Consider the following 15576-nt stretch of genomic DNA (forward strand, 5'->3'; position numbering starts at 1 on the left):
AGGATTTAGTGATTCATCACTTACATACAACACCCAGTGCTCATCAACCATTTAACACACTTAATCCCCACCAGCCATTTAACACACACCCCCTACCTTCCTCCCTTGCAGCAACCCTCAGTTTGTTCTCTATAGTTAAGAATCTGTTTTATGGTTTGCCTCTCTTTTTTTTCCCCCTTATGTTCATCTGTTTTGTTCTTAAACTCCACATGAGTAAAATCATATGGTATTTTTCTTTCTCTGACTGATTTCCCTTAGCATAATACTCTCTAGCTCCATCATTTTATAGCAAATGGCAAGATTTCATTCTTTTTGATGGCTGAGTAATAGTTCATTGTGTATATATACCACCTATTTTTTAACCATTCATCAGTCAGTGGACATTTGAGCTCTTTCCATATTGACTATTTTTGATAATGCTATCAATATCAGGGTGCACATATCCTTTTGAATTAGTATTTTTGTATCCTTTGGATAAATACTTAGCAGTGCAACTGCTGTATCATAAGGTAATTCTATTTTTAACTTTTTAAGGAACTTCCATACCATTTTCCAGAGTAGCTGCACCAGTTTGCACTTCCACCAACAGTGTAAGAGAGTTTTGCTTTCTCCATGTCCTTGCTAACACCTCTTGTTTCCTGTGTTGTTAATTTCAGCCATTCTGACTAGTGTGAAATGATATCTCATTGTGGTTTTGATTTGTATTTCCCTGATGATGAGTGATGCTGTGCATTTTTTCATGTGTCTGTTGGCCATCTGGATGTCTGCTTTGGAAAAACATCTATTCATGTGTTCTGCCTATTTCTTTACTGTCTTGTTTGTTTTGGGGGTGTTGAGTTTGATAAATTCTTTACAGATTTTGGATACTAACTCTTTATCAGACATCATTTTCAGATATCTTCTCCCATTCCATAGGTGGTCTTTCAGTTTTGTTGATTGTTTTCTTTGTTGTGCAGAAGTGTTTTCCTTGAATTTATGTCAACAGTTCATTTTTGCTTTTGTTTCCCTAGCCTCAGGAGATGTGTCTAGTACAAAGTTGTTACAGCCCAGGTCAAAGCCTATGTTCTCCTCCAAGATTTTGATGCTTTCCTGTCTCACATTTAGGTCTTTCATCCATTCTGAATTTATTTTGGAGTATGATGTAAAAATGTGGTCCAGTTTCATTCTGCATATTGCTGTCCAGTTTTCCAAACAGCATTTATTGAAGAGACTGTCCTTTTCCCATTGGATATTTTTCCTGCTTTGTCAAAGATTAGTTGACCACATAGTTGTGGGTTTGTTTCTGGGTTTTCTATTCGGTTCCTTTTATCTGTTTTTGTGTAAGTACCATACTGTCTTGATCACTAGAGCTTTATGATACAATTTAAAGTCTGCAACCATGATGCCTTCAGCTTTGTTTTTCTCTTTCAAGATTTCTTTGGCTATTCAAGGTCTTTCATGGTTCCATACAGATGCTAGGGTTATTTGTTCTAGTTCTGTGAAGAATGTTGGTGGGATTTCAGTAAATGTGTAGATTGTTTTGGGTAGTATAGGTGTTTTAACAATATTTGGTCTTCCAATCTGTTAGCATGGAATGTTTTTCCATTTCTTTGCATCATTTTCAATTTCTTCCATAAGTATTTTATAGTTTTAGGAGTATAGATCTTTTAAGCTTATTCCTAGTAATAATATAATAGCCAAATAATAATAGCTTATTCCTAGCTATCTTATGGTTCTTGGTGTGATTGTAAATGGCATCAGTTTCTTGATTTCTCTTTCTGCTCATTCATCACTGGTGTATAAAAATGCAATGGATTTCTGTACATTGATCTTGTTTCCTGTGACTTTAATGAATTTGTGTATTAGCTCTAGGAATTTTTTGGTGGAGTCTTTTGGGTTTTCTACATAGACTATCGTGTCATCTGCAAATAGTGAAAGTTTAACTTCTTCCTTGATGATGTGGATGCCTTTTATTTCTTATGGTTGTTTTAGCTATATTGTAGTTATGTAGGAAAATGTCCTCAATTGTAGAAAATATATACTAAAGTTTGTGCGATGATAGAGCAAAAGCAGTTGGTGACTTACTCTCAAATAATTCAGAAATAAATGTACTGTGTTTGCATTTTTTCTGTGAGTTTGAGATTATTTTCTACATAAAAAAGTGTAAAAATATAATCTCATTCTGTGTCTTGTATATATGGGTCCCTGATACAGTTCAAAGTTTGTCTCATTTTCTTTATCGTGATTGAATCCAACTTAAATTAAAATACAAAATGTTTAATGAACATAAATCCAATATATGTGTGGGAAACAAAAGAGATCTATACTAGTATTTATGCTCTTCAATCTTTTTAAGAGATAACAACTGCAGCATACACTTAGATCTTTCGCCCCTATGAGATAGATAGATAAACAGTCTTCAAGAGAATCAGTGCTGTGTAGACGTTTCTAGTCTACTAAAGTCCAATTTGTAGCACAGACCGATGCAATACTGTAGCAGAAACCACAAATTACAAAGTAATAACTCTCACACAAAGTAATTACAATCCTCATTACACAACCCTTCCAAAAGAACAATGTACTTTCTCTGAGGAAACAGACTTCTTTCTCCCAGCAGGATAGTTCAACATGCCTTCCCAAACTAAAGAAACACCCTTCCATTCAACACTGGTATTTTTAAAACCATGAAAACATCTGGTTACACAAGTAGATTTAATAATTATACCTTTAAGAAGAAAGCATTTTTAAGAGATAAATTTATTTTACTTGCATTTAAAAAAAGCATTTTTAAGAGATAAATTTATTTACTTTATTTTACTGATAGTGTGTTTAATTACAAGCAGAAAGATAATCGCCAAAGATATCAAATATCAAATAAAAACATTTTAAAACATTCAGTTCATTAAATAATTACTAGATGGCCATCTCCTGCTAGGCTTAAGCTAGATGCTGTGAGAGAAAACAAAAACGACCAAGGTATCAGCATTAGATTTCAGGAGCTTATCTTCTGCAACTGAGTACAGCATTATTACACAATTTACTGATACTCAGTTATCCTATCAAGAAGACTATGGCAAAATAATTTGAATGATCAAAATCTACATCCAGAGGAGGAATAGTGTCTGAAACAAATTAACAAAAATCAAGGAAACTCAGCTAAACTTCTCTCAGATGACAGAAGTGTACCATATGTTCAAGTCTTATATGTGGTTAATTGTGTCATGCCACTTTCACCAGCGAGAGCAAAAGGACATTCACCACCCCCTTCACCAAAAACAAACAGAAATACACTAGGGACTATAGGTTAAAATGAATTACCAAGAGCCAACTTACAAAATTACTTTTGAGATTGAGGGACGTGTATAAAAGGGAAGATGGGCTTTGCCATGGAAATGGGTTGGAGGGTTTATGGATGGATTGTATGTTTATATGAGACCCAAGTAAATATTTTCCACCACTTGGCAGAACAGTGACCTACACAGGATTGATTCCTGTTCTGTTGACAAAACACAGGGAAAAAGTAAGCAGCCTATCCATCAGGCCCTTGGGCTTCTCCACTTGTCTGGTACCTTCCAATCTGTTAGTTTCAAACCAATGCATCTAGTCAATTATTAACCGGTTTATCATTAACATTACTGCATGAATGTGATATAGGGCACAATTCATTAAAGTTCATACAGTCACTGATATCCTGAGGGATTCCCAACAAAACTGGATGAGTTAATTTTGAGCTATGGAGTAGACCCAGTGAGGATTATATCCCACCCCCCACCATGCTCATATTGTTCATCTAATTAAAGGTACCATGCAATGGGGATCAACAACGTAATCAGAAAAAAATTCATTTTAAAAGGAAATATTATCAACTTTTTATGAATTGGAATGATACCAAGACATTAAGCAGACTCACTCGTGTAGAAAAAGATATCACAATCTTATCATTCTGGAGAAGATTTTAATTTTTTGACCAAACATTACTGAGAGATATGGCTGATTCAAACTCTAGGGCAAGGGAACATTTTTAATGGACTCGGAGGTTTTGCAATGCCTGCCATGTTTTCACGCAGGTTGAAGTAGATGCATGTTGTGGATCTCAACACACATCAAACAATGTTTACTGTTTGAATACCCGTGAGTGCAAATCTGAGATGGATGAGTTGAGTTAGCTTGATTACAGCGATCTGATCTTCCTTGTGGTGCTGAAGCTCAGAGCAAAATGGTACCCGTTAATCAGAATTCTAGGAAAGAGCTGTTAGGAGGGATTTTTGTGTTTTGTCTTCTCTTCACAGACCTGTTCGGGGTGGTCAGCTGGTGACAATTTTTAATGGAAAGAGGCTCTTACTTTTCGGCCCTTCAGAGGCTGTGGTGGGCGGTGATTGCTCAACAAAAAAGCCGCTGCCTCGCCCTCTGCCGTGCAGAGGAGAGTGCGGAATGTGGCCAGCTGTTGAAGAAAAGAACAGTGTTGGCTTCAGCACAGAAGGTCACACCAAGGTTGGTGAACTGCCCTACACTGAAAGTTATGAAACATATAACCTTTCCTCTACCAGGAACTAAAATATATTACAGTAAAACTGTTCTAAATTATGAGTCATATATATAAGAAAACACCACTTCTGCTAAGTTCTCACCACTATACAAATACCTGTGGGTTCAAAAAAATTAAGTACATAAGCACTTTCCATCTGAAGACAGAAGTAATATGAGGAAACAGAATGTGGTTCAAAGAGGACATGTCTAGGATTCAGAGAATGTCACCTACAAAGGCAAAACGGGACCGTGGAAAGGTCACTGTACTGGCTTCCAAAGATAGGTCCCAGTCCTCGGTCTGGCATGGCCAGTTGGGTGACCTTGGGTGATGGTCTTCAGTTACCTCATCAATAAAGTGAAGCATTGGATTATATGTTCTCAATAGGTAATATTGGAATCACACCAAACACGTACTAGTAGTAGTATAGTACTATAGAACCTCAATTTTCATGGCAACCTTGTGGTGTTCATCCTATAGAATATTGAGCTTTTAAGTACTGTTTTCCTTAAGCAATGATTTTGCTTTCACCATACTTGAGCCTTGAACAGCTAACTATGGTAAACGCTTGGATTGATCAACCTCTGATAATGTTTAAATACAATTCCAGCAATATAGGCATATTTCTCATCAAAAGGGCTTAAATTTTCTTATTACAAAAAAATGCTGACTTGTCTTACAAACTCCATACAACACACAAAGCATCAAGAAGAAAATAGAAATTACTAGTAATCACATCACAAGATATAATCACAGTTAACATTATGGAGTATACCCTTCCAGATGTTTTTATATATAAACACGTGAATGCACACACAATTTTTATTATAAAAATGGCTCAACTATCATGCTCTTTTGAAACCTTATTTTTTTACTTAATAGATATCCTATATATCTTTGTATGTCAATAAACATAAATCTACACTACTATTTTTAATTGCTGAAGTTTTCTACTCTAAGCATGTTATATAAATCATTTAACAATTCCTTGGTGAGTTAATACTATTTATCAAGATTTAGCACCAGTCTACAGTAGTAAAATGAAGACTGGGTAAACTAGCTGAATAATTATACTTTCCTGAAAATGTTCACCAAAAATGTATTACCAATTAACTCAACTACGTTTCTGGTGTTTCTTTTCCTATTTCGCTTAAGCAAAGACAAATTATTAAATTATTGAGAATAAAAGTCCTGCATTGGGCTCCCAGCTCAGTAAGGAGCTTTTCCCTCTGCCTGCCTCTTCCCTTGCTTCTGCTCTCTCTCTGACCAAAAAAAAAAAAAAAATCTTAAAAAAAAAAGTTTCCATCCTCTAATCTGTGCTAGTCATTTAATTGCAGAATCAAGCAAATTCACACTAAGATAGGGATACCTGGGTGGCTCAGTTGGTTAAGCATCTGCCTTCACCTCAGGTCATGATCCCAGGGTCCTGGGATCAAGTCCCACATCAGGCTCCTGCTCATTGGGGAGTCTGCTTCTCCCTCTACCCCTCCCCTGCTTGTGCTCTCTCTCTCTCTCATGTAAATAAATAAATCTTTTTAAAAAATTCACACTAGGACACATCTATTACATTTCCATCATCACCATTTAGTTGAAGCCTAAAATATTTCTTGTACAGTACTAGCCAGGAGGGGAGGCAGAGGTGATGGAGGTCCTCCATAACTAGCAGGCAACGGTCTGTCAGCACACTCCACAGAGACAGGTTCATGCATCATATACAAGCAGCCATGTCTTTCCACAGGTGATACTTTGAGGGGTATAGATGGGCAAGATAAGACAAATATTTACAACCTACTATTATTCATATTTCATTAGACTGGATTACAGCTAGAGCCAGATGAGACTTGAATAATTCTCTGGGAGAGCCAAGCAGTGGAGGTAAATAAAATCTAACCTCTAGAGCCACAGGGAAAACACTCAGCCTTCTGCAGATCATGGGGATGAGGTCTGTCCAGAATGGCCTCTCCTGATGGCTGTGCAGGAATCCCAAGGCCTGAATCAGGGCACCAGCTTGCTGGCCTCAGCAAACACAGCTTGCCTCCCAGTGACGCTGCCCATTCCTCTGAAGAAGTTGTCTTTTTGTTTTGTTTTGTTTTGTCTTTAAGATTTTATTTATTTATTTGAGAAAGGGAAAGGAAGAGCAGGGGTAGGGGCAGGGGAGAGAGAGAGAGAAGGAGCAGGGAAAGGGGCAGGGATCCCCAGGACCCCAGGACTGTGACCTGAGCCAAAGGCAGATGCTTAACCAACTGAGCCACCCAGGCACCTCTCCCACCCTCCTTTGAGTCCTCTGCACGTTGGTCATGGCTCCCTATCTCTGTAACACCTTAACCTAACTGGAATTTCTCTAGTTCTTTCTCTGACCTGTCTGTACATTTTGGTGAGATTCATCGAGCCTATCCTGATGTCTCACCAAACTCCTTCCCTTTCTGGCTCTGGATCTCCCTCCCAATCACTCAGTCCGGCTAGGTAGCGCTGCGTCTGCCAGTCCCTGCTCAGATCTGCTTCTCTCGGCTCTGGCGTCCTCCACCACCGCACTAACCTCCAACTGCACACCGCAGGCTGGCCCTTACCAGTCTCGCCACTCTCTGGGCCCCTGGGCTTCTTGCAGACAGAAAAATCTGCCACTCTGTCACGAGGGCTGATATCATCTCTTACGAGTCCTGGCAGGAGTCTCCCCAGATGAGCCTGAAGGCTGAGGAGGGTGTGATCTGTTTTGCTGGTTTTCTTGGCTCTAATACTGAAATTTTAACGTCCTTATAGAGCAACCCCAGTAAGCAGAAATACCTTTTCTAATGTTTTGTAAATCGCTTTGCTTATGTCACTCTAGAGCTTAAAAGTCTAATAGTTCTCCACTCCCTCCCAAAGCTGGATAATAAAAGTAAAATCTCCCTTACAGAACATGGTGGGCCAGGTATGGCACCAAGTCCCCTCACACACACCTCGTATCCCCATTTTAAAGATGAAGCACCTGAGGGACAGCTAAGAAGTTTCAGTAAAGAAGCCATCCGGCAAATAAGTCCTACACTAACCACAGCACTATACTGCATCTCTATTTTTTATTTCTATTTTCCCCTAATCTCTTTTCATTAACTTTATTATGGAAACTTTCAGACACACATAAAGCTAGAAAGAGCAGCTGCATAAGCCACCACACACTCAGCACCCAGCTTCACCCGTCATTAACACACAAGCACCTTCACTGCATCCACACTCTCCCTCTCTTCCTGCCTCCCCTCAGGCCCACACTGGATTACTTTGAAACAAATCCTGAATATCATGTCCTTTCAGGTGTAAACACTTCAAAATCAATCTCTAAAATAGGTAACATGTCTAACTCTAATAAGGCTTCTCAAACAAACTAGTTAGCCTGGCTTCTGGAACCACCGGGGCCGACTAACTAGATTGTTTCCGATTACAACCACACCCGGGGCCTACTCGGAGCCAGTTTTGCGAAGGGTAGTCCCAGAGTACCTGAATGAAGAGACTTTGGGGAGATTCTTAAAACTTCAGGTTACTGATCCTCACCTCCAGACGTTCTATGTGAGAATTTCTGATAACGCCCAAGGATTCACATTTTTGACAAGCTTCCCCAGGTGACTGTTGCATACACTGAAGTCTGAGAACCTTAGGTACAAAGGCGCCCACATTTTCTGCACCTCCTTTTCTTGCCTTTAGTTATGGTGTCCTTTCTTGAAACTGCTCCTTTTCCTTTACTACCTCCAACCAGTCACCGCCCTTTTCCTAGCCCAGATATCAGCTCTTTCAAGAAGTCTTTTCCTGATTTCTCAAATAAAATAGTCTCCCCACTGTTGAACTCCCTTTACACCTTATTTCTCTTACATATCAAGCACAGCTACTGTGTTACTGTTTTTTACCCATTTATTTTATCTTGTCTATTAGATTATAAACTACTTGAGGACAAGGGACATTTTTAACACTTCTTTGTATCTTTTGCATTATGCTTTGCAAGAGTTAGCAATTATTAAATAATTCTAGAATTTACTTGCACTCTCCTATAATTTAGAACTTTAATTTCAAAGCTAATTATACAGAGTTTTTAAAAATATAAGTCAAAATTAATGTTCAAGTGAATGAATTCTTTCCCCATTTCCCATTTAGTCTAAAGATGCAGAAGTTAAGAAGAGCATTCCTAGATCACTATCATTAATTACATAATATGGCATTTTACTATTTTAAAAGGACATTAGGTGTTGCTTCCAGATCTGTTGGACTAAGATCCTACAGACAACCTCCTTGTAGAAAACTCTAAAACCCAGACATAAATACAAAAAAGCGACAAGTCACAGGTCCCAGAGAGTAAAGAGAAGCAGAGGGACTCAGGTGGGTAGTTTGTGCTCACGTGAAGGGCAGATGGGAGCTCTACAAGTGAGTTCCTATCTCTCCCAGCTTTTCACCTGAGCTGAGTAGAGTCTACAAGGTACACAAAGCTGCAGCAGAGGCAGGGAGAGGATCCTCAAACTTTATACCCAAGAACCACACACGGCTGTACTGAGACCAGAGATGCTGCACAAGAAAGAAAATCTGCAGTTTAAGTGCTGCCCAAAAAAAAAAAAAAAAAAAATTACCTACTCACACAAGGTAAATAATATTCATCAGAAAAAAATAACCAAATCCAGAATCTCTACCACTTCATGTTCATCACACCTAGAATACTATTAAAAATTACTTAACAAAGAAGCAAGAAAATGGAACACATTCTCAAAAAAAGAAACATCAACAGTCCAACCCAAGATGAACCAAATTAGGAACTTACAAGGGTTTTTTGTTTGGTTTTGGTTTTTTTTTTTTTTAATTAAAGATTTTATTTATTTATGTGAGAGAGAGAGCACGTGTGAAAGCAAGAGAGCACAAGCAGCGGGAAGGGCAGAGGGAGAGAGAGAAGCAGACTCCCGCTGAGCAGGGAGCCTGATGCGGGACTTGATTCCAAGATGCTGAGATCATGACTTGAGCTGACAGGCAGACGCTTAACCCACTGAGCCACTTAGGCACCCACAGGGTTGCTGTTGTTTTGGTTTTTTTTTAAATGACTACTTTAACTTCCTGAGGTTTGTATATTAAACAAAGCATCTTTAATGCAGAGTAGTGGGAAGTCTCAGCAGAAAAATAAATATAATAAAAAGGAAGAAAATAGAAAATTTAGAACTAAAATAGAGAATTTCTAAAACAAAAAATTACCTGGATAGACTTAACAGTCAAACTGACATGACAGAGGAAAGAACAAATGAACTTGAATATAGATCAATAGAAATTATCCATAGTGAAGAACAGAGATTTTAAAAAACTATCTAAAAATTAGTCTTGGTGAAATGAGAGTGGGAGAAAAACCATAAGAGACTCCTACCTATGGGAAACAAACTGAGGTTGCTGGGGGGGTAAGTGGGTGATAGGCATAGAGGGAGGCACGTGGTGTGATGAGCACTGGGTTACATGCAACTGATGAAACACTGACCTCTACTTCTGAAACTAATAATATACTATATGTTAATTAAATTGGATTTAAATAAAAAATATCTTTTAAAATAGCATCTTAGGGCGCCTGGGTGGCTCAGTGGGTTAAGCCGCTGCCTTCAGCTCAGATCATGATCTCAGGGTCCTGGGATCGAGTCCCGCATCGGGCTCTCTGCTCAGCAGGGAGCCTGCTTCCCTCTCTCTCTCTCTCTGCCTGCCTCTCCGTCTACTTGTGATCTCTCTCTGTCAAATAAATAAATAAAATCTTAAAAAAAATTTTTTGATAAAATAGCATCTCGAGGATCTCTTAGATGATATTAAAAGGTTAAATATATGTGTAATTGAAATATCAGAAGGAAAGGAAAGAGAAAATGGGGCACAGCATACCTAAAAGTTAACTTACAAATCATCATGAAATGTGAGAGCTACAACTATTACTTAGAGTATGAAAAAAAAAAATCTGTGGCATATAGTTAGGCAAAGATTTCTTAAAACAGGACACCAAAAGCACAAACTATAATGGATAAACTGATAAAAATGGACTACATCAAGAATAAGAAAGTTTGCTCTTCAAAAGACATAGTTTAAAAAAAAAAAAGGCAACTAACAGACTAGGAGAAAAGTTCGGCAAAACATGTATTTTTTTTTATAATTTTTAAATTTTTTTTATAAACATATAATGTATTACTAGCCCCAGGGGTACAGGTCTGTGAATCACCAGAAAGCATGTATTTTAAAAAGGGCATTATCCTTATTGTATACAGAATCTTTGCAATTCAATAATAAAAACACAAACACCCAGTTTAAAAAGGAAAAAATGATTTTAACAGATATTTCACAAAAGAAGATATGTGCACAGCCAACAAGCACCTGAAAAAAAGCTGAACGTTACTAGGCACCAGATAAATGCAAATTTGAAAAATCACATATACCCACTAGAAAGGCCAAAATTCAAACGACTGACAACACCAAGTGCTGACAAGGATGTGGAAGAACTTAGAAATCTCTGAGGGATACAGATGGGCAAGATAAGAGCAACCACAGTAAGCAGAAATACCCTTTCTAATGTTATTGCTGATAACAATGGATGATGGAACAGCCACATTCAAGGACAATATGGCCGTACCTTATACTTAAATGTGTAAGTGGCCACAGAACATGAAAATATGTGTCCACACAAAATTGTACGAGTCAATTACCCCTAACTTCCAAATATGTACAGCTGTTATTCAGAATAGCCCCAAACTGGAAGCAACCCAAATATCCATTGAGTGGTAAATAGATTTTTTTAAAAGGTGGTATATCGTAGAATATGAATAAATTTAAAGTAAGGTTGTATATCATAGAATATGAATATTCTAGGAATATAGAATATTCCTCAGTAACAAAAATTGTCAGTGAAACTTGAAAACATTATGCTAAGTAAAAGAAGTCAAACACAAAAATCTACATACTGTATGATTCCATTTAAATAAAATTCTAGAAAAGGCAGAATCCTCATGGCAGCATCTCAGAGACTGCCCAGGGCCATGGGTGAGGAAGGAGGTGGAATGCAAAGAAGCATAAGGTAATACTTTGGCAGAGGGATCTATTTTATATCTTGATCTAGTGGTTGCTGCATGGTAATATACGATAACAGAAACCATCAACTGCACATTAAACTCATGAATTTTACTTTATGGCAATCTCATAACAAAAGACAAAGAGAATTTTTTTTTCAAAAGAGCATAGAATTAAAACCAAGTATTTCGCACATTGAATTCAGCAGAGAGCCCATTTAGATAATTCAGGATAACCCAAAGAAACTTAGCAGAACAGCTAGCCTTCCAAAGAGAATGACAGATCTATTATCAAAACTATCTGAAAACAGCATATCTGTTTACTGATCTGGCAGTTAAATTAAGCATTCCAATAAATGACTCTGGGAAGTAAAATGGGCTTGAATCAAATAAAAGAAAATGAAAACCATGTGTTTGCCCTTCTGGTCAAACAGTGATTGGGCAAGAAATAGCAGCAGAAAAAAACCTAGGAAAAAAAATTGGCACTAACTAACTAAAAAAAGAATTTAATCTTCATAGCTAGTGACATTATATGGTAGAATTGGAAAATACACAAAACAATGTGTTTCAGGGACTTCAAAAATAAAGAGCAGTCAAAATTGGGATTAGAAATTATCTTTCAGAAAGTAATTCTTAATTAAGTGGTGTACTCGAAAGACACGTTCATTTCACTTTATTAAAAGAGATAAACACTGAACAATCATCTCAACCCTTTCATGTTTTAGATTCTCTTAATAACCTTATTATTTTAGAATAGTTCTAGATTTACAGGATTATTGCAAAGACAGTACAAATAGTTCTCATAAGCCCCACACTCCATGTGCCCTATTACGAATCTCTTACATTAGCGTGGTACATTATTCACAATTGGTGAACCAGTGTTAATATATTCTCACTAACTGAAGTCTATTTTTTATTAAGATTTCCTTTGTTTTTACTTAATGTCTTTTCCTGTTCCAGATCCCACCAGGAAAGAACATTGCATTCAGTAATCATATTTCCTTGAGCATTTCTTGATGACGACAATTTCTCAGATTTACCTTGCTTTTGATAACCTCGACAGTTTTGAGGAGTACTGACCAGCTATTTTGCAGAACCTCCCTCAGCTGGGCTTTGTCTGATGTTTTTATCATGGTTAGACTGGGATTGGACTTCTGAAATATCTTTTGCTTTATTCTTTAACTCTTAAAATCACCATAATATCATATTAAAATAATTTGGATTATTATTCAGATAATCATTTCCATCTGATTAAAAATGAAAATGTCTGGGGCACCTGCCTAGATGTCTCAGATGGTTAAGAGTCTGCCTCCAACTTAAGTCATGATTTTGGGGTTCTGAGATGGGCCATGTCCAGGTCCCTGCTCAGCAGGGAGTCTGGTTCTCCCTCTTGTCTCTGCCCTGCCCCCTACTGTGCTCTTTCATTCTCTCTCTGTCTCAAATAAATAAATAAAATATTTTTTAAAAATGAAAATGTCTAGGGCACCTGGGTGGCTCAGTGGGTTGGGCCACTGCCTTCGGCTCGGGTCATGGTCTCCGCGTCCTAGGATCGAGTCCTGCGTCGGGCTCTCTACTCAGCAGGGAGCCTGCTTCCCTCTCTCTCTTTCTCTCTCTCTCTGCCTGCCTCTCTGCCTACTTGTGATCTCTCTCTGTCAAATAAATAAATAAAATCTTAAAAAAAATTTTGTATAAAAATGAAAATGTCTAAAAGTATTCATGCTAGAGTAGATATAAGTGAATTTAAGTAGATCTCAGTGAATTATCAATCATACTAAAGCTCTAAAGTATAGTTATTATTTTATATACTCTACCTTATAAAAACCACATTAATAATTATTTTTAATTAACTGAGCCTCAAATTAGATACAGTAGTGAAACCACAGCTAGGCAGGCATAATTCCTAAACTTACAGAGGGTCATTTTTGATTAAGAGCTTTAAGTATTTTAAGGAACTAAATTATATATTTTGATATATTCTGTTCTAAATGGCAAGTGCATTTTAAAAAGTTAATTTCCAACTGGCTTTAAGAGATAAAAATATCCTTGAAATATGAGGAAAAACATGAACTCTTATTATTACCACCTTGATGATATAATTTATTAATTGTTACCCTTACCCTGTTCAAATTTAAGAAAGGAATGTAAAAGTGAACAGTTTAACACATGGAGGAAAGAAAAATTGACTCTGTTAGTAAAGCCACTGGATCAGTGACAGGTCCTTTTTCTCATGACATGAGGCACCTTATTCATGAGGGAAAAAGTCACAGGAATTTCCATGTCTGTCAAGCTCTGAACTTCAATCCACACTTTTACAAAATGTTTTGATCTATATGTCCCAGATTATTATTTGGCTTTAATCCTAAAGATAAGGCCAACAGAAGTTGGATGTGTTCAACACGCCAAGGAAAAATGTTACCTGACATGACCTTGGCAAAGGTGAACGAGCTCTAGTCTTTGGGGGTTAAACATAAACACTAGGCAGGTGGGCAAGCCCAGAACAGATTACCTACAAAAGTTACCAGCCTGTGTTCTTGCTAAGATGGTGCGCAAGTAATTTAAAGGAAAGGAAAAGGAAACAGCAAAGAAAACCCACTCAGCACAACATCCACAGAAGACATCACATCCACCTGTCTGGTAGGTCAGTCACACGGGTCATAGACCCAAGCCGAGTTTCTGGGCATCCAAGCCAGCCTGAGTCTGCAGACGGCTTGGCTTCTCGTGGGGACTCCATACGTTTATCAGAAAAACAAGTGAGGCATTGTCTTCACTAAAACAGCCCAGGTAGGCAGCCAACAGCATCTCAGGAAATGCTGGCAGCCCCTCAAACAGCCCCACAAAAGTTCTGTCTGCAAAAGCCAAGAAACCCACTGCTGTGTCACTGCTCACTTTCTTTTTCTTTTTTTCTTTTTTTTTTTTTTAAAGATTTTATTTATTTATTTGACACAGAGAGAGAGATCACAAGGAGGCAGAGAGGCAGGCAGAGAGAGAAGGGGAAGCAGACTCCCTGCTGGGCAGAGAGCCCGATGTGGGGCTCGATCCCAGGACCCTGAGATCACGACCTGAGCTGAATGAAGGCAGAGGCTTAACCCACTGAGCCACCCAGGCGCCCCTCTTTTTTTTTTTTTTTTGGAAGATTTTATTTATTTATTTATTTGACAGAGATCACAAGTAGGCAGAGAGGCAGGTGGAGAGAGAGGGGAAGCAGGCGGAGAGAGAGGGGAAGCAGGCTCCCTGCTGAGTAGAGAGCCCAATGCGGGGCTCGATCCCAGGACCCTGGGATCATGACCTGAGCCGAAGGCAGAGGCTTAACCCACTGAGCCACCCAGGTGCCCCACACCGGTCACTTTCTGACTGCGACATCATCTGTAGGAGGAACAGGTCTCAGGACTGAGGTCAAAAAGAAGAAAGTCCCCTTTTAAGAATAGCCTTTCTCCTAATTTTCCTGTTTATCTACCAGCCTGCTTATATCTCAGCCCATAAAAGAAAACAAGTATAGCCTTTAAAGTCACCTTCCTCAGTGTCTGTACATTTCAAAGAACAGGAAGAGAAATCATCTAATCACAGAAGGTCAAATAAGAAAGGGACATGAGTTTTACCCAGTCCAACTACCTATCTGATTAATGAAGGGAAAACACAGGCTTCATCATGTCGCAGAAATTAAGGGCAGGATTTTTTTTAAGTTTTCATCCAGTTCTCCTCTAGTAAATCAGGATCAACCTTGAAGAAGCGACATACCTGTTGAGAGCTGATATTTATAGGTTGTTTTAAAACAATCCACGTGACACTCTCAAGAAGAGGTGGGACTGTTAGGGAACCAGGATATGTCCAGTAGTCCCAGGATGGAGGAAGCAGAGATAACGGGTCAAAATTTGTGAATCGAGTTTGTTTACCCTGGTAGAGAAAAGAGAATTCCCACAAATTATAATGGGAGAGTTTGACACTGCCCTCAAAAAAAAAAAAAAAAAAAAAAAAAGCATCCAATGAAAGACCATTGTGCTAGAATTCTTTAATTTGTGGAATTATTTAGTATCTGCCTTTGTATCTTAA

At 38.1% G+C, this 15576-nt stretch overlaps 1 protein-coding gene across 2 annotated transcripts in view; it reads right to left on the reverse strand.

The window, feature by feature from the left end:
• Positions 1 to 2191: 2191 nt before the first annotated feature.
• CA13 (carbonic anhydrase 13) overlaps positions 2192 to 15576 on the reverse strand; it is a 33787-nt gene continuing 20402 nt past the window's right edge. For both annotated transcript variants that reach the window (XM_047727980.1, XM_047727979.1), the window contains 2 exons: positions 15265 to 15420; positions 2192 to 4420 (listed from right to left, as the gene is read on the reverse strand). In XM_047727980.1, coding sequence (XP_047583936.1) covers positions 4301 to 4420; positions 15265 to 15420 — 276 coding nt within the window. In that variant the 3' untranslated portion in view covers positions 2192 to 4300. The remainder of the gene's footprint in view (positions 4421 to 15264; positions 15421 to 15576) is intronic.

This window comes from Lutra lutra, chromosome 4 (genome assembly GCF_902655055.1).
Source record: "Lutra lutra chromosome 4, mLutLut1.2, whole genome shotgun sequence".
In the NCBI taxonomy this organism is placed as follows: Eukaryota; Metazoa; Chordata; class Mammalia; order Carnivora; family Mustelidae; genus Lutra; species Lutra lutra.